The 20448-nt window shown below is 33.1% G+C and overlaps 2 protein-coding genes across 2 annotated transcripts in view; both read right to left on the bottom strand.

Moving 5' to 3' along the window:
* LOC111421684 (nucleolin-like) overlaps positions 1 to 20448 on the bottom strand; it is a 376547-nt gene that overhangs the window by 255642 nt on the left and 100457 nt on the right. The gene's annotated exons all lie outside the window — the stretch shown is intronic.
* On the bottom strand, positions 416 to 19746 carry LOC111418147 (Neurotactin). The gene is made up of 8 exons (XM_023050608.2): positions 19627 to 19746; positions 19222 to 19483; positions 19007 to 19148; positions 18747 to 18946; positions 18615 to 18684; positions 12744 to 12876; positions 10786 to 11312; positions 416 to 1535 (listed from the first exon to the last, which is right to left on the bottom strand). The coding sequence occupies exons 2-8, from the start codon at positions 19471 to 19473 to the stop codon at positions 652 to 654; spliced, it is 2208 nt and encodes a 735-aa protein (XP_022906376.2). The 5' UTR covers positions 19474 to 19483; positions 19627 to 19746; the 3' UTR covers positions 416 to 651.

Here is a 20448-nt window from a genome sequence, read left to right on the forward strand (position 1 = left end):
TTGTTAAATATTTACATAGACGTTTAAAAAATTTTGGCAAGATTCAAATGCAGTCTTCTCATTTTGAATGTCTTTAATTTTTATAATACTTTCGCAAGATATAAAATTTTACTACCGTTCGAAATTTGAAAATCATTAACTACAATCATTTTGAATATTACCATGCTAAACTGATTTTATTTTAAGATATAGAAAAATAAATCCAGTACTAAATAATATCATCATATTATAAAGAAGTTATACAATTATCCTACAATTATTATGTTATTTATTTTTATAAATAGATAAAAGTATCATGTATTGAGTAAAATAAAAATGTTTATTTAGTTCGTGGTTTAATTTAATAAGGTAAAAAGTGAATAATAACCATTTACAGATACCTACTTAGAACATTATGAGTAAAAAAGTTTGGACATGAACTCAATGAGAATATATTTAAATACTAAAAAATCCTTATTAAATATCAGTAATTTGATTCCCTTCGCCAACATAACAATTTACTCAGGGCACTTCAGGCGTATTTTTTATAAAACACCGAGTATTTAAAACAATTTTTCAAACCAAAAATAGTGAGTATTAAAGGAACAAAAATCTCATTTGGAGTACATTTGTTAATAATAAATACGTTTTTTAAGTCAAATTTCCCATCTTTTAATCCGACTGTGCGTATTTCGTCATATTATTTTGAATCCAAAAATCACAATTCTTATATGAATCCTCTGCTCTAACATCCTGATCAACTATCAACATACTATTCGAAGCTCTCTCATCGATTTCACCATGCCACACATAGTGATAAAACAACTGTTGAATAGCTGAGAAATATCGTCGTTGTTCTGGAGTTTTCGGCTCATACCGACCTAAAATCGCGTCGATATCCGAGTTGACGTCTGATAAATTTTGCGCACCCCTTGTTTGCGTAACAACATAAAACGAAGTATTCTTCATGTTCCCATATAATTGATACAAAGGACAAACTGAGCGTATATCGGAAATAATCCCACTTAAACCTTTAAAATTTTTTGGGTATCTTTGAAAAACATCATCGACTAAGTTTAAATCGCCCAAAATCGAGTTCTTCACATGATTCACCACCAAATCTTCGTTCCACTCATGTTTCATTATCAATTTGTCGGTCGCTAAAGAATCCGCGGTGACTCCGATCACCAGTTGAACTGAAATTCCTTCGTCGCTACTCCAAACTTCGTACGGATTCTCATTTAAAATTTTCCCATCCAAAACCATCCATTGGTGACGCGTTTCTGGCTTCTCATCCGTTAACGGAATATCCGTTTGGGGTTGTATCCAAGAACGTTCTATCAAACTCATCAAATACAAGCTTTCTTGTTCTCTTAAACATTTACCTTGATCTGAAAATTCATCGCAATTCACCCTATTAACGAGAGTCTCATCTTCTTTTTCATGATCCATTAATGATTTCGTTGGATAAACTGCGCTTGGTGATGTCGCCCAAGCTCTTGCGAATAATTTTGAAGCATGTCTTGTTGTTGTTAAAGCTGTTACTAAACTTGCACCTAATAGCACGAAAAAGAAATTTATTAATCTATAACTCCAACTCAATTTTACATAACTTCTCAATTTTATTTTGATTAGTATTGTTCAATTATTTTATTTAATTAAATAATGATTACCTTATAAGATAGTAATGTAGTTATTAGAAATATAAATTGTATTAATTAGCCTTGTTAAAATAATATTAATATAGTGTTAAGGTAGATTGCATTGTAGGCAAAAACTGAGGTGTATTGAACTCAGGTAAAATATACACCACAGACCTCAGCAAATATGGAAGTAATTGAGTCGGCGTTGTAAAACGACAGTCGAATAGGTGTAAGAATTAGTTAGAAGGATAAAATGTATAAGAATTAGTAATAAAATACAAATTAGTAAAGGGAAGATTGGGTTTCCTTTCACCACACAACCCTCCAATCAAAGGTCATTACAATAGTTATGGAAACATAAAACAAATAAATAAAAAGTGTGTTGTAAATAAAATTGTTACACAAAATGTTTTCTCAGTTTTACTTAATAAAACATTAGGTTATGGGCCCAGTGAATTCATAAAATGAGCTCCAATACATTTAATATTGAGAGAATAAATGCTAATAATTATCATACCTGAAATGTTACTAACAGAAAAAGACGTTGATAAAAGCGTGGAAAAAGAATTTAAAACGGAAGATTATGGAGAAACACAGAAGAAAAAAATTATGGAAGCTAAAAAAAATGGATAATAAGTGTAAATCCCTAATAGTACAATGTTTGGGTGATTCACAAATTGATTTGATAAGAGAAAATGATACATCATATAGTATGTGGAAAAGTTTAGAAGAAAAATATGAAAAAAAAGGAATGCCAGGACAATTAATGTTAAGAAGGAAACTGATGAGTATGAAGTTGAGAGAAGGTGAAGATTTGGATGTATTTTTAAGTAAATTGTAATAAAAGATATTGTATGACAATTGAAAAATACTGGAGCAGAGATAAATGAAAACGACATTGTGTGTAACTTATTATTGGGTGTGCCTAAATCTTTCGAAACAATAATAACTGTATTAAAAAATATTCCCGGAAACGATTAAATTATAAAATGGCTAAATCAAAGTTGAGAACTGAAATTGAAAAAAGGAAAGCTACGGGGTGAATAATTACAAACAATTCAAATACCAATGACTTAAATCATGCCACATTTATTTCCAATCGACAAGGTGTATGTTATCTTTGTAATAAACCAGGACATTTTCAACGTGATTGCCATACAAGCGATCAAAGTGGACTTCAAGGTCAAAGTCGTGGTTACTTTAGAGACAACAGAGGAAGATATAATAATGGAAACTTTAGAAGAGGATTTGAAAGAAAAGGAGCATGGAAAACTATGGAAGAGTAACCAGGGGATACCATTATGTTAACTATGGATATCAAGGAAAAGGCAAGTTTCCACAACATGTTGGAAATAGACGCAGTCATCAGGCAGATAAGGAAGATGAAGAAAGCACCAGTTTTATGTTAAAGACTGAAGTGAGTGAGGTATTAAATAAAAAAAGATTTATTAATACTAAATAACCCAATCCAAACTGCTGTTGCAGAAAAACACCAATACACGAAAGCAATAGGTGTAGATAAAATTAAGGTATTTACTAAAATCAAAGGTAAAAACATTGGTTGTACAATTAAGAATGTATTTTATGTTTCAATGCCTTGAAGAAACCTTTTATCAGTTAAGAGATTAGATGCTGCAAATATAAAAATTGTATTTAGTGATAGTATGGTTAAACTATATAGCAGAGAAGATTTAGTAGGTGTAGGGCATTTAAGTAATCTAAATAACATTTCATTTCAAATTAAAAACAATGAATGCTTTAATGTTGAAAAAGAAACCACAAAATCAAAATTATGTCACAAAAGATACGGTCATTTATGTCAAGCAAATTTAGAAAAAATAATCGAAAATAATTTTGTAAATGGAATTAAAAATTTAAAAACGATTAATTTTCAATTTTGCGAGTCTTGTGTTAGAAGTAAATTAAATAGAATGAAGTTTGGAACAAGAACAACAGCAAAACGGTTATTAGAAATCGTACATACTAGTGATGTAAAAAAAGTAACTATTCGTTACACGAGTACTCGTTACTCTGCGAGATCCGAAGTAACTGTTACCCCGTCACATCGGTACCAGTTACTTCGGATCTAACAGTTACTTTTACAAACAAGTACCAGTACTCCGCGAGATCCGAAGATCCGATGATATGTATCGATTGTATTATATAATTTTGCTAAGCAACTCATCATACTCCGTCGTATATTGTTTGGTATGAAACAACTAATTCACAAACTTGAATCTGTTTACATATAAGCGGTGCCGGTGTGACAAGAAATAGTATTAGACAAGTATTACTCATTTTAATTAAAAAAAAAGTAGGTAAGTTTGTATATTTCTAATAAGAGATAAGTATGTTTTGAATTGAATAATTTTTAAGCTAACCTACATCCCCAAATATTGAACGTTCATGATTGGGTACAGTAAAAAATTATTGGTTTAAAAACGAAACGGTATTCGCTTGTATTTAAATAAATATAAAATAAACAAACACACTTGTTAAAATGGTACATGCTTGCAAAGTATTTTTGTAATTTCAGATTTATATTACGTTTAATTAATTATTGTGATACAAGGGGTTGCCCATTTTATAACACTGCATTAAGATAAATATATGTAATTGCTTCAGACACATCATATCAGCAGAAGGACAACAAAAACAAAGTGACATTTGGCTTCATTTTACTGCGGTTGCAAATAGTAAAGCAATCTGCAATATATGTAAAAGTAAATATTCCTACAAAGGAGGAACCACTTCAAATTTAAAAAAACATCTTTTATCAAAACACCCCACCTTTATTCAAGGTGCATCTAGGGCTGTATCAAAACACCTCACCCTTATTCAAGATGCATCTAGGGCTGTATCAAAACAACATCAAGGTCTTGAAGGTATTTTTGTGACTTTTTTGTTATTGTCACTAAACAAACAAAAATGATAACTTAGGTAAAATTTGGATATTCATTCACAGATAATGATCAAACGCACTCATCCTTGCATCCACCGGTACCAATTGGTAATGGGGACGTTATTGATAATTCATTGGTGAATCCTGCGACTACATCGACAAGTACGAGACAGAAAGTTTCACAACAGACCTTAACGGGATATATCTCGCGCCCAATAAGTTTATCCAGGCAAAAGAAAATTAATGATCTAGTGCTAAATATGATCCTGAAAGATTTACAGCCATTTTCTATAATCAATGATAAAGGTTTCCGTGAATTACTTAGCCAGTTGGAGCCATCATACAAAATCCCCAGCCGACCAACATTTCCTAATAGTTTTCTACCACAAAAATACAATGAAGCTGCTGATAAATTAAGAGATTTATTAAAAACAACTCAATTTATTTCATTAACAACAGATGCATGGACATCTATTGCTAATGAAAGCTATATTGGTGTTACTGCACATTTTATTACTGAAGACCGGAAATTTTATTCCTGTCTTCTTGAATGTTTCAGTACTGATCAAAGTCATACATCGCAATATCTATTACAAGAAATGAAACGAGTTTTAACAACATGGGGAATTACAGAAAAAATGTATGTGGTTACAACAAATAATGCTCCCAATGTTGTTAATTCAATAAGACAATCTGAGTGGTCACATTATCCATGTATGGCACACACACTAAATTTAGTAGTCCAACGTGGATTGAAACATATAGAGGAAATTCAACAAAAAGTCAAAAGAATTGTTCAATACTTTAATAAAAGTACACGAGCACACAATAAGTTAATGTCAACACAAAAACAAATGCAGCCAAATTGTCAAGTAACACTGAAAAATGATGTCCCTACAAGATGGAATTCGACATATTATATGTTTGATCGTTTAGTTAAAATGCATCAACCGTTGGCAGTGGCCATAGGTTTGCTTAATAATCCTGTGGAAAGCCTGTCAGAAAATGAGTGTGATACTCTGTCACAAATCTGCAAGATTCTACAACCGTTTGAGCAAATAACAACAGAAATGAGCTCTGAGAAAACAATCACCATATCAAAAGTACTTTTAGTGATTAGAGGATTAATGTCATCTCTTAACAAAATTTTAACCTTAACAACATCAAAGACAGCAAAAACATTAATTAGCACCCTCATAAATGAAATCAGTACCAGATTTGAAGATATTGAAGAGAATGAAGCCCTTCTGAAATCGGCACTTTTGGATCCTCGATTTAAGCAAAAGGCTATTAGAAGACAAGAGACTTTCTTAAAAATATATGATTTTATTCAGGAGGAGATAATAGATTTAATTAACTTAGATCAGCAAGGACATGTCGTTGTTTCCCCTGAAAGAGGTGAAACATGTGCTGCTTCTAATAATGACCTAATATGGCAAGATTTTGATGAACAGTGTGAAAGCGCTGCACCGATGAATCCAATCAGCATGGCTAGCATCGAGCTTAAAAGTTATTTGGAAGAAGCATATCTGGACAGGAAACAAAATCCGTTACAATGGTGAAAAGATAGAGAAATACTTTATCCTAGATTAAGTAAACTTGCTAAAAAATACCTGAGTGCCATGGCAACATCTGTACCATCTGAAAGGTTTTTTTCCAAAGCTGGCCAAGTATTGTCGGATAGGCGAAATCGACTTAAAAGTCGAAATGTGCAAAAAATTTTATTTTTACATTGCAATAATAAGCTGTAACATCTTTTATTGTTATTTTAATATTTTTATTTTATTTTATTATTGCTTGTATTATAGAAGAAGTTTTGTTTGAACGTAAGTTATTAATAATTAAATAATAATAATTAAGAAAAAATCTTCGTTATAATATTCAGTGAAAAAGTAAATCCCATAACCTATACTCTATTTTTTGATATTAGTGCACACTGTGCACTGCACAGTGCATAGTAGCGCAACAAACACAATATAATATACGTACAGTATTTGTTTTCAAAAATAAGTGTAAATAAAATAAATTCATATAAGTATGTAGTCCAACTAAAACGAGTACTCTATCGCAAACGAGTAATCGAACCTCGAGCGCAAACGAGTACTCAAACCTCAAGCGCAAACGAGTACTCGAACGCAAATGCAAACGATTACTTGTAACGAGTACAAAGTAACGAATACTTTTTCTGAAAGTAACGGATAGTTACTAATACTATAAAGTAACTAAACTTTACATCACTAGTACATACAGATATTGCAGGACCAATAACTCCTTTATCATATAATGATGAAATAGTTATTTATACATATTATAAGTGGGCTAGAAACATAACTACTGTAGGAGTGTGAAGAATTGCACGACGAGGTCGTAGACCGAGTCGTGTAATCACACGAGTACTGTAATTATGCTCTAGCCAACGTGTGATATACAGCATTTTATCTATAACTGCTAAAAAATACTAAAAAATCAATTTCTTTAAAAAAGTCTATTTGACATTTATAAAAATATTTTGAAATGATTGTTGACAATTTTGAATTGTCAGTTTCAACAACATGTTTACTCATCTGGAATAAGTGTTTCGAAATGTAAAAACATAACAATTAATGTTTACAATAAATAGTATTGTTTCTCTGTAAGTAGATAGCACTTTTTCTTTTGTTTTTAGCTCGTTTCAATAAATTAAGTCTGTTCTGATTAGGTTAAAAATGTGTTATGTAATGAAACCAGTGCGTTAATGAACTTCATTACGTAACTCAAATCACCTCAAATGAGTGCGGTAATGATAACTTATCCAAGCAGTCATAGATTATAGTATATTATTCAACAAGCGTATAATGGCGGCTGTTACCCACGAAGATGAAGTTACAGTTGTAATCTGAGTGGGTAACATCCATTATACGCACGTTGAATATTATACTTTATCTACAACTATTTAATTTTGAAAAAAAAAATCGAAAGGAAAAAAAAAATAGACTTGAGAGACATTTCAGACATAACCTCAATATAAGAAAGCTGTCATTTCTGTTAATATTTTATTTTTTGATTAGTAGGCCGTGTCAGAACTGTGGAATAATGGCTTCATTATTCAACACTTTGTCAGTCATGAGTAATGCCTGTCATTACCCGTTAAAAATCAAATGTATAACGAATAGATAATTCAATAGTTGTAGATAAAATACTTTATTACATTTATTGATAATTATTCAAATTTTGTTTATGTTTATAATAATGAAAAGTAAAAGTGAAGTATTCGAATGTTTTAAAGAATATGTAAATATGGCTCAGTCAAAATTTAATCTCAAAATAGCAACTATAAGATGTGATAATGGCAGAGAATATATTTCAACAGAATTTAGATCTTTTTGTAGAAATAATGGAACTTTAATCGATTATACTGTACCATATACACCCAAACAAAATGGAAAATCGGAAAGATTTAATAGAACATTAATCGAAAAGGCAAGAGTAATGGTTGAAGATGCAAAAATGCTAAAAATGAAGCTATACGAATTGCTGCATACTTATATAACAGGAGTCCTACAGCATCAAATATAAATAGTGTGACAACAGCAGAATTATGGTATAAAAGAAAACCAAATGTTGAAGATTTAAGAATTTTTGGAGTAACTGCATATGCCCATATTCCTAAGGAACTGAGACAAAAATTTGATCCAACATCTGAAAAATGTATAATGATAGGATGCACAACTACTGGATATAGATTATGGAGTTTAGAAAAAGAAAAAGTAATAGTTTCAAGATGTGTTATTTTTAATGAAGAAGAATTTTATTATGAAAGTAAGTCAAAATAAAACCCTGTCCTAATGTTTGGAACAAGACCAGATATAAGTAAATTATTTCAGCAGGTTTTAAGATAGAAATTACAAGGAAGTGTGGAAACATTTTAAAAAAATGATGAGATATTTAAAGGGTACAATAAATTTGAATTGGTTTACAAAAGAGATAATAATGCTTTACCATTTGGTTGCTATGTTGATTCGGACTGGGGTGGAGATTATCATGACAGAAAATCAATTAATGGTTATTTAATTAAAATTTATGGGAATACAGTGCTGTGGGTTACTAAAAAACAAAATTGTGTAGCTTTATCTAGCACCGAAGCGTAATTAGTTGCATTATGTTTGGCACTACAGGAATGTTTATGGTATAAAAAATTTTAATAGATCTAAACGTCAAATATGAATATATTAAACTATTCGAAGACAATCAGGGTTGTACACATTTAATAAAAAATCCGGAAAATAATAGAAGAGTCAAACACATTGATTCAAAATATAATTTTATATCAACTTTTCTAAATGAAGGATTAATTAATATAGAACATATAATTAGCAAAAATCAACAAAATAGCAGATATGTTAACAAAATCAACAAACAGAACCAGTCTAGAATGCAATTGTAAAAAATTAGGTTTGATAAAATGATAGGTAATCATTAAAAGAGGGTGTTGAATTATTTTATTTCATTAAATAATGATTACTTTAACGATAGTAATGTAGTTATTAGAAATATAATAGTTATTTATATTACAAGTGGGCTAGGAACATAATTACTGTACGAGTGTGGAGAATTGTAATTGTAATCACACGAGTACTGTAATTATGCTCTAGCCCAAGTGTGATATACAACATTTTATCTACGACTGCTAAAAATTACTTAAAAATCAATTTCTTTAATCTTTCTTTTAATTTAAAAGTCTATTTTGACATTTATAAAAATATTTTGAAATGATTGTTGACAATTTTGAATTCTCAGTTTCAGTAACATGTTTATCTACAACTATTGAATTATATTATCTATTCGTTATACATTTGATTTTTGACGGGTAATGACACGCATTACTCGTATGACTGACAAGTGTTGAATAATGAAGCCATTATTCCACAGTTCTGACACGACCTACTAATCAAAAAATAAAATATAACAGAAATAACAGCTTTCTTATATTGGGGTTATGTCTGAAATGTCTATCAAGTTTTTTTCCTTTTTTGATTTTTTTTTTCAAACGTAAATAGTTGTAGATAAAGTATAGTATTCAAATTGCGTATAATGGATGTTACCCACTCAGATTACAACACTTGCTCACTTCGCTCGATCGTGTTGCAACTTACTATTAATCATCTGGAATAAGTGTTTCGAAATATAAAAACATAACAATTAATGTTTATAATAAATAGTATCTCTTTGAATAGGTGGCACTTTTTCTTTTGTGTTGTTGCTCGTTTTAATAAATTAAGTCTGTTCTAATTGGGCTAAAAATGCGTTACGTAATGAAACCAGTGCGGTAATAAACTTCATTACGTAACTCAAATCACCTCAAATGAGTGTGGTAATGATGACTTATCCAAGCAGTCGTAGACAAATTATATTAGTTAGTCTTGTTTAAATAATATTAATATATTAAACTAAGATTAGAACTAACACTAGAAACTTTCGGGTTTTGCCGTGCGTCTTTTAATAAAAGGTTTGACGTTTCGGATGCCATGTTGCAACCTTCTTCAGAAACTGGTTCGAAGTGACGAGATCAAAAAATCGGTAACTATATATAAGTCGGAAAAAACTAATTAATAATCAGTTAACGCTAATTACAAACTAATTAATAACTAATTGCGTCGCGTCCGGTGTGAGGCGGGAAGAGGTCTTCGTGTTCACCACCATCTTCCATGTTCTGCTAAGCTCCCAGCCATCCTCTCTGTTGACGTTATTTTTATATCGGTGAATCTCTATGGCTTCTCTTGTCAGTCTTTGGTAGTATCTGTTGTCCCTAGCCAGCACCTTTGTTTGTTCGAAGTCTATTTGGTGCCCCTCTGCATGGCAATGTTCCGCAACCGCCGACTGCTGGATCTTCTTCAGCCTTATATCCCTCCTTGGAGCATGAGAGGGATATATATAACTGATTATTAATTAGTTTTTTCCGACTTATATATAGTTACCGATTTTTTGATCTCGTCACTTCGAACCAGTTTCTGAAGAAGGTTGCAACATGGCATCCGAAACGTCAAACCTTTTATTAAAAGACGCACGGCAAAACCCGAAAGTTTCTAGTGTTAGTTCTAGTTTTAGTTCTAATCTTAGTTTAATTCACACCGGCCGTGAAAGCCTTCGTACTTATAATATTAATATAGTTATGGAAACATAAAATAAATAAAAAATGTGTTGTAAATAAAATTGTTACACGAAAAGGTTTTCTTAGTTTTACTTAATAAAACATCAAGTATTGAAATGTAGAGATTATCTTACCTGCTCTATGTCCCAATAATGTAACAGCTTTTGGATTCCCTCCGAAATGTTCAATATTCAACTGAACCCATTTCAAAGCGACCATAATGTCTGACAAGGCATAATTTCCCCCAATACCCGGATATTCCCTCAATCCCTTTGCAGTTAAAAATCCAAGAACTCCTAATCGAAAGTTTGGCCGAACAAAAACCACATCTTTTGATCGGGCATATCTGGTGGATGGTCTCATTTTTCCTGGAGAAGCACCCGTTAAAGTTTCCGCTCCGATCAAAACGATGACCGGCAAAGGATTATGGTAGCGAACGTATGGCGTGACCACATCCAATGTTAAACAATCTTCAATTCCGATTATGGTGCCATTGTCTAACATTTGTAAACAAGGTGGAGTTGCATTGTGAACTTTTAATGTGTCATTCCAGCAGTAATCGATGTTATTGAGTGGTTGGGCTGGTTTGAAACGGAGATTATTAAGGGGTGGACGAGCATAGGGGATTCCTCGAAAAGCTACTGCGTCATCATGGTGAATTCTGTAAATAAAAATGATCTAGAATGACCTACACTCAATATGTCGAATTCTTATAATTAAATTTCTGAACTAAACACAAAATAAAATTTTTGAGCGAATTCAAGTCCATTCACACTTGTTAATGAATTAGCTACAAGTCAGATACAAGATTGATCGTCAATTAGTTTTGGAATAACAAATTTAAGATTTTAAAAGAAGTCATGTTCTAAAATTTTCATCAGTTCATCATTCAGAGTTTTCATCCAAACCCAAATAGGTTTAAATACCTGAAATTATGATAGACCTCAGAGCAACAGTTGCTGTTCATTCAGACACATGCCATGATGACATACACAAGATTAAACATAATATTTTTATATTCTGGGTGAGCAAACTGAAGTTTGTGCTAGAAAGATTGCAGAATTCGGCAGGTATTTACATTTTTGAATGAAGTGCAGTTTTTTTAAAAATTCACATCTCTGATTGAGAGATTCAGAATTTAATCGTAAACTTGCCATAATAAAAGAGATACATTACGTCATGGTTATAGAGTGCACGCATAATGTATGGAAACATGAAAAAATCTTTTTAATGGTTTGATGAATTTGAAGAAAAATTTGTGTGTATTGTCTATATTACCTTGCGAATTCAAATTTTCTATTTTTAATATTGGCAAATTTATAGTTTCCGAGATAAAATTATAAAACCTTTTTGTTTAATGAGATACTGTATATTTTTAAATTTTATAAGAAATATTTTTATTACATATTCAGTGTATAATATTTGTATACCTAGGTTTGTAAATCTAATTGCTTAGATATTACGATTTTGCAATTTTTATACCCTCAACAAATGAGATTACCATGAAAAAACCATAAATGTGAAACAGAAACAAAGTACAACGGTTGAAAAGTATGTGGGCGAAAGTCAACAAAGACATCAATCGAAAGGAATCAACATGAAGAAGACTGCAAATTCGAACGAAGACTGTCGGCCACTTAAGTCCAACGCGTCATGGCACTATTGAGAACTGACTAAGGATAAGTTACTAAAAACCGTCTCAAAAGGTGCCCCGTCCCTATATACTAATACATAAATACAGATGTAAAGTTAAAAACGGTCAAAATGGATTCAAGAGCTATCAAAACGTAAAAATTCATCAAAATCTAGAAAGCGGATGTTTTTATGATTGAATAACATGTTTATTTTTAATTTTTCTTATTAGAAATATTTTTTGTTTATTTTTTTGTGTTGTATCAATAAAAACAAGAAAAACACCTTTCATTTGAAAAAATTTGGGGGATGACACCTCCTCTTAGAAGGGTAAAGTTTGGGGTGTAATTTTTGCGTTAAAAGTTTTTTTCAATAAAATTTTTTCCTGGCAGTTATGCCCTTCAGTTCCTTTTCAATGGGTCACCTGTATGTATTTTATTTTAGTTGTTAATATACTTACCCTTCGACTTTTCCACAAGTTGTAATTGCTTGGACGGCATTTCCTTCAATATTAATAGGCGAAAGGGTGATAGTGTCTCCTATGGTGAAAAAGACAATTGCGCTCACAATGATGAGGAAAATCACTAAGGCACCTGAAAATCAAAATAAAAATTGATTATTGTAAACCCACGGTGTCAGACACCAGGTGATTAAAATATTCTATGTATTCTAAACAGCAGTGGGGATAAAGGGCTGTAGCCTTAGTTATGCTCCTGGCTCACTGTGTGTTAGTAGTTGTTCAGTTTTGGTAACATTAGACCGGAGTAGTTTTAAATTATTGCGAATTCTAAGACCAGGATATATATTATATAGTATATAATATATACTATATTATGCTCTCGAATCTCGCTAAATTATGTATATGTTACGTAAATTGTGTCTTAAATTTAACTTAACAAGTGAAGGGTACAACATACCAAGTCACAAAAATTCATTTATTAGATTTTGGTGCCATCTGTTAGCGACGACATGACTCTAGCTTAGCATCAAGTCCATATAATGAAATATCAATCCTAGTCCATAGAAATCGGCTTTGAAATTTGAGTGTGCAACGAAAGAACATTCTAAGTCCACCGGACTCATCAAGCAGACTTGCATAAATGTGACGTTTGCATCAGATTGCGTCAGTGTGACAAGTTATTTCGTTGTAATGTGTTTGTGCTTGAAGTTTTTATTTTCTTATTGACTTACTGATCGTGTTTAATACAGTGTTAATAATGTCGAGTGAAGACGAAAATGAGACGTCTGTAAGTTTTGGACGAAATACAAAAAAAAGGAAAGTTACAGGAAGATTACGTTCTGCTAATAAGAGGTTACGTGTTGCTAGCCATGAGTGTGGTGACAGTTGCTCCTGCAAGCGTTTAAAATGTTTTGAAACAGTATCCGTTAAAGAAAGAGACGGTTTGTTAAAAGATTTTAATTTGCTGGGATCGAAAAACAATCAAAGTGCTTATTTAGCTGGCTTAATTTCAATTCATCAGATAAAACGTAGAAGACCACGAAAAAATGAAGCAGACAGTAACTTGCACAATCATGCATTTTGTTACAAAGTTAGATTGGTACGTGAAACAGGTGCGATTGAGGTTCCTATATGCAGGAAGGCATTTCTTTCAATTTTTGGGATAACTTCTCAGATCATAAGGACTATCCAACATTCACTCATTACAACAGGAAATCTTCCAATCGACAACAGGGGTAAACACAAATAGAAAACACAAACTGTCAGACCAAACAATAGAAAGGATTCATTCCCATATTCAGTCTCTAAAAGGTAGGAAATCACACTATAGCTTGCATGATTCCAAACGTTTATATTTACCTGATGATCTTTCGATTAAAAAATTGCACAAAAAATTGCACTGACATAAATCCAGAAAATCCCGTGTCATACGAATGTTACAGAAATATTTTTAATACCCAATATAATATTTCATTTGGGTATCCAAGAACAGACACCTGCTCGAACTGCGACGAATTCCAGGCTAAGGTGTCATACCTGCAGATGATGTGGTCTCTATGCTTTACCACTTTTGCAAAAACATTTTGCCACCTGAAGCAACCCTGTTGTGCCGGGCAAAATAAAAATTATACGCTATTCAGATCTCTTCATCACCTTGTTCATGACCTAGATCGTTTCGATATAGTTCAAGTTACGTTTCCAATTAGGGGACATAGTTACATGGAGTGTGACAAAAATATGAGCCTTATCAACACAAAAGTTAGAATTGAGCAGCCTTCACAGTGGAATGAACATGTACGAACATCACGCTCAAAACCTTCCCCATTTACAGTAATCGAATGCGATAGGAGCCTCTTTAAACATTGAAGTAAATACTTTGTGACCACGTCCTACAAAAAAAAGCTTCTTTTCAGACCAGACCCATTATTGAGATTCTCTTTGAAAAACAACATCCACGGAGAGTACAGTTACGGGAATCTTATTCTGGGAGCTGGGAAACTCACATTATACTGGACAAGAAGAAGAAGAAGACGAGTGTTGGACAGAACAGAAACCGAGAAGCAGAGGAACCAGAACTACTTTATGAGGGCCCAATTCCGATTCCAAAAAAGAAATTCGATAACATAATGTTTTTAAGTCGCTTCTGCAAACCCGAAGCTAAACTGTTCTACCAAAATCTCAAAATTGTTGACCAAGATAACGATGAAGATGACGAGGATTTATTTCTAGAGGTAAGTTATTTTATAATAACCTTGAATCATTGAGTTGTACTGTTGTTTTATTATTGTTGCAGGACACTATTTAGATATCAAGATCTCCAAATCAAAAAACAAGACGCTATACTGATTAAAATGTACTATATGTAATCTCTATGTTAACTTTAGTTCTTTCGTTAAAAATATAATTAAAAAAAAACACATATTTTTTGCTTTGGGTCATATTAGTAATAGACTTCACATAAAAATGATTGCTAAAAATTGTCAACATTGAATTTTCTTCAAATTTGAAATTTCAAAAAAAAATGATACTAAGGGTATTTATTAAGACTAATCTAATTCAAACTAATTAATAGCATTATCTATATTTAAAAAGTTATAGAGTTTTGAACTTTAAACTTCGATTATCTCGCAACTTGACTTTTGTGACTTACAATTAGTATGTTTTGCCCCTGTACCCTTCAAGTGTCTTTAGAGAGATATAAGCCCCCAACACAACTTACAAGGGAATTAACACAACTATGGCAAATCAATTTGTACGAAATTTGGTATAGGCATAAAATGGATCAAAATAAGGTTTACGTATTTTTTTTTATACGTGCGGTAAAAGCCCCTGAACTGAGTTTTAAGGGTTAAAAGTTTGGGGAAACATTTTTGCCTATATCTCGAAAACGAAAAGTGTAAATTTAAAAGTAAGTTAAATTTGAAATTTAAACTGATGATCATTTTTAATAAGCTTTCATTTGATGTATCACACATATACCACGGGGTGAAAAGGGGCGAACACCTTTATTTTTTCGGGTTTATTTAAAAACCACCCTATCGATTTTGATGGCGTTAAATATGCTTGTAGTGCATTCAAAAATATTAGTTAAGTGTTTTTTCTCATTCGTCGTAGATCAACCCCAGCGAAGTTGCGGGGGTTAACATGTAACCACTTTTCGAAACAATGATGTGATAAAACTGTCAGGTATTTTGAATGATTTACGTAACCAGTTATGATGGGGGCGAGGGTGCGGTGAATCCTAGGTAGGCTTGTCCTACTTGTTTTGCCGTACTCAGAGTTCTTGTCTTATGACCTGAAACAGGACCGACACTGCAGTTTTACTGCTCCTTCACGAGGTGCCCCTGTACCATACCAAACGTGTCGGATCTGGACTTGCCAGTCAATAAACAGGCCTCCCGCCCCGCCCATGGGAGAAAACGTGACCGGGGACGACCGACAGTCGAAACTGTTATACCATGCATGCCTATTGTTTGTGGACCTGTTCCGGGGATCCTGTGCAGGGCATGCGGGGATCTTGGCTTAATTGCCTGGGACAAGAGGAGACAACCTCATTAAAAACCCCAAAGTGAATGTGGAACGGCTTATGCAGAGCACTTTATGCTGTCACCTGACGGTCTAGTCATCCAGGAAGTGATGGCTGCTAATAAGCGGACTCTGGAGACCTGTCGACCTTCAGTTTCAATAGGCTTATAGGGGTTTGGGAGCACTGTAATGGAAAATAAACTATTTGTAGTTGGCGAATATTTCACAATAATTAATCAAGTCAATAAACTCAAAAAACGCACGAGTAGGCATACTTGTGCGAGGAGTGCGATATTCGCCAATTCAACAAATAAATTGTGATTACCCATAAAGTAATCATACAGAAAATGAAAAGAAGAGCTTAAACATTACAGCACTGCCTCGATGGACCAACCTTTCTGCCCTACTCGTGGGATTAGTATGGAGACGCCCAGTAAGAATAAAACCCTAGACGAGGGGAGGATAAACCTCGATCCTGAAAAGGAAACTGAAAAGATGGAGGATAGTCCTCCATCACAATTTAAACTTGTGGTAGCCGAACCGTTCGCGCCCAAGTTAACTTCTCCCTCTCTGGAAGAGGAGCAGGTTCTTCTGCACTCTGAAAGGGAGGAAGATGAAGAGGAGGCTGTTAAGATACTTCTCCAACAAAAACGCCTGCGGCTGCCAGGGTCCGCTAGAAGGAACCTGTGCAAGCTTATGGGGAGCGCGATGCATTATGAGGCCGCCCTTAAGCAGGTGATTGATGAACTCACTACTCTATCGGAAAAGAGTGCAAAGACCTCTAAGCCTTAATTAATCCACCCAGATTATCTCGCCCAGCAGTTCAATGTAGAACAGGTGGCGTTGCTACGAAGGGAGGTTATTTCAGCCGTAGACAACATCCAAAAACAGGGTGTGCGAACACAAGTCCAGTTCGAGGACTCTGCGACGCGTGCAAGTTGATTTTTAATTACCTGCGCGGATGCCTGCTCAAAGGACTGGCTTGTGAATATAGCCAATAGTCTTCATCCATGGGAGGGTGCCCAGATTAAAGCAGTCGAGAGGAAAGATATTCCCAGGCCGCACGTCTGTGTAGCATATATATAAGACGATGAAGCTAGTGTTCCTCTCACCAAAGAAACAGTGTTAACCCATTTGGAGGTAATGAACAACTCACTCCAAAGATCCGAATGGGCGGTTCTAAATACTACCAGATCTGAACCGGGGCAGACGTGGACCTTCGCGGATGACGAAGTGTCTTTCAAAACCCTGGAAGAACTATGCTGGCGGCCGTACTTTGGATATGGAAGAATTCAGTTTCGACTGAAGGGAAAGGGAGTGGAGAATCTCGCACCTACCACTGGGATGACGGAGGCTGTGGCAGTCGCCCCGTCGACATCATCAGCTCCCGCGGCAACAAGTACCAAGAGCGCCAGGTATGAAACCCGGCCAGGGTACATTTTCGCAAGTGCCGGGATGTCCAGCAGGGTGAAGGTATCGAAGGTGAAGAAATTACCTTTTCAAAGGAAGTCAAATATCTAGGAGTAATCCTAGACAAAACCTTGTCATGGAATGGATATTTGCAGGGAATTTTGCACAAAGCTAGACTATCCTTGTGGACTTGTCGCACTCTTTGTGGAAAAAATTGGGGTCTTACCCCTGAAAGACTGTACTGGCTCTATGTGACTGTGGTTAGACCTATGATCACACATGGAGCGGCGGCCCGGGTCGCCTACCCAATATGTAGTAAGTATATGTAAAATTAGCCGTTTTATAACGTGTTAAGTACAAAATTTTTCTCCAATTCCTTTGAAAAAGCAATTTTTGTTCAAAACTTGACTTATTCTATTCGTGACTTTTTCCCCACACTTTCAACCAATAAATCTTGGCTCAGGGACTTTTACCACATGTATAAAAAAATATGTAAACCTTATTTTGGTCCATTCCATAACTGTACCAAGTTTCATCAAAATTGGTGTGCCACAGTTGTGTTACTTCCCTTGTTACTAAATGGTGGCACCAACTTCAACAAGTAATGTTAAAAACTAAAATTATTGGTTACAGGTTCAGCAGACCTAACATGACCCAGCAAGTTACAAAATTCCAAATGAGTAACCGAGGGTTAATTTTAGTGTAACTACTTGAAGGTTGAAGGAAATTCAAGATATACTTTCTATAATCTCTAAAAATATTTACTGAATACATTAAATTGGTGCAGTTTGGTTTATAAACTTAAAACTTTAGAAACGATAGATTAAAAACACATTTGTTCAAGAATGGGATTTAAATTAGCAATTTCTTAGGTTGTTATCAAAATATCTTTCTGGAAGAAGTAAAAATTTATCAAAAATGATGAGTAATACTTACTAATAACTAAGTGGTAAGCTTTAAATTTTCCAACGCAACTTGATATGCATGACTCACTTTGCTTTATACCCTAAAATAATTTTTTAAAAATCGTTATAAATTAAATGATAAACTATGTGATCATTTATTTACATCAATAGCATCATTTCCATCATCTTTTCTATCAGCTGTTTTATCATTATCATCCAAAGTTTCTACTGAAGCCAACCCAGCTGCTTGATTTTCCAAGTTGCGTTCTAAATCTTTCTTGTTTTTAGGAAATATTGATACTAAAGGTTTGCAAAGTCTGTCAAAAAGCTTTTGCTTATCACCTTGTTCACTAGCTTTTTCAACTTGAAATTAAAAAAAAAAACATAAGCATTAGGTAAAAACAGCATAAATTTGATTTATACCATCATCAGCCTTTTTTCTTATGGGTAATTTAACTTTAGATTGATTCATTAAAGAATCATCAGGAATTTCCTTTTCCTTGTCATTCTGTGTTAGCAACTCGGTACCTTCTACATCACCCTCTTGAGTTTCTGAATCACCTTCCTAAGAAATAAAAAAAAAGTTGTTAATATGCTTATTGGTAGTTTCATTTTTAACATTAAAAAGCTGTTTTTACCTTGCACTTTTCTTTTGATCGACTCCTCATAAAAAATCCAGGCATTTGAATCCCTCCAATAGGTATTTTTTTTGGTTTAACCTCCATACCATCCTTAAATTCAGTTTTAATTTTAGAGCCTTCAGTACTTTCTGATTCCATCATTTTGTTATCCTGAGCCCTATTCTCTTCATTTAATATCTTCTCCTTTTCCTCACGAGCTATTTCTAATTTATCTTCCGTTTTTTCGCTCTCTTTATTTACTGAACTCATCTCTAATGAGCTAAAATTAAATAAAAAAGCTGTTCTTGGTGAAATGAACAAGACGAAAAAAAAAGAAACTCGAGGAACGCTTAAAGGTGGGTTTTAAAACCTTTTGCACGTCTCTCTTGAACTGTTATGAATTAAAACAACTTTATTACTTACTTTTGCCGGTTAAGTGTGTTTGTACCTGCTTTTGTTGTGTAGAAAAAGAATCAATAAACACTAAGAATTAACGGACATCAAACAATAAAAGCTTCTGTATAGGATACCCCCACCACCAACACAACAAAATAAAAAGCTCTACAACAGATTGCACACAGATGTCAACTCAACTATACAATCATTCAAAAAATTAATTTTGAATCTATAAATAATAAATATTTTTAATACGTGGGTTTGTTTTTTAAACGCAAATTAAATATTTACTATTTTAAACAATAAAGCTTTGATAGCTATAGTGAGATAGAAACATAAATTATATATGAAAGACAGAGATGAAAATATACATAGTATATCGAAATCACATCTATTTTATTTTTTTTTTTTTTACAAAAATGATTATATTAAAATCATACAGTTATTAGATAAATTGATTAAAGATTTCGCTTAATAAATAAATTAAATTTATTGTTTTTTTAAAAAATTTAGCTGAAACATGTTTTGGTCGTTAACATGAAATAAAAATATAAATTTTAATGAGTAAGACGAAGATGGAGAGATCTCTGTTTTATCATTTAGTGATTTTAGGTGGAGTTTAGTGATATTAAGGAAAATGAAATTCCCTAAGTTAGTCAACAAGGCGATTGTATTTATATCTCAGATTCCCTAAAAAATGTCGATAAAATTGTTGATATTATTCTCACTTTAATAATATATGTGTACGAGATAAATCTGCAATATCTTTTTTATCAACTTGGAATTATCGAAAACATGAAAAAGTCGTGTAAGTAACATCTCCATTAATTATATTTCTCGTTATTTCTA

The sequence above is a fragment of the Onthophagus taurus genome, chromosome 11 (genome assembly GCF_036711975.1).
Source record: "Onthophagus taurus isolate NC chromosome 11, IU_Otau_3.0, whole genome shotgun sequence".
Lineage (NCBI taxonomy): Eukaryota > Metazoa > Arthropoda > Insecta > Coleoptera > Scarabaeidae > Onthophagus > Onthophagus taurus.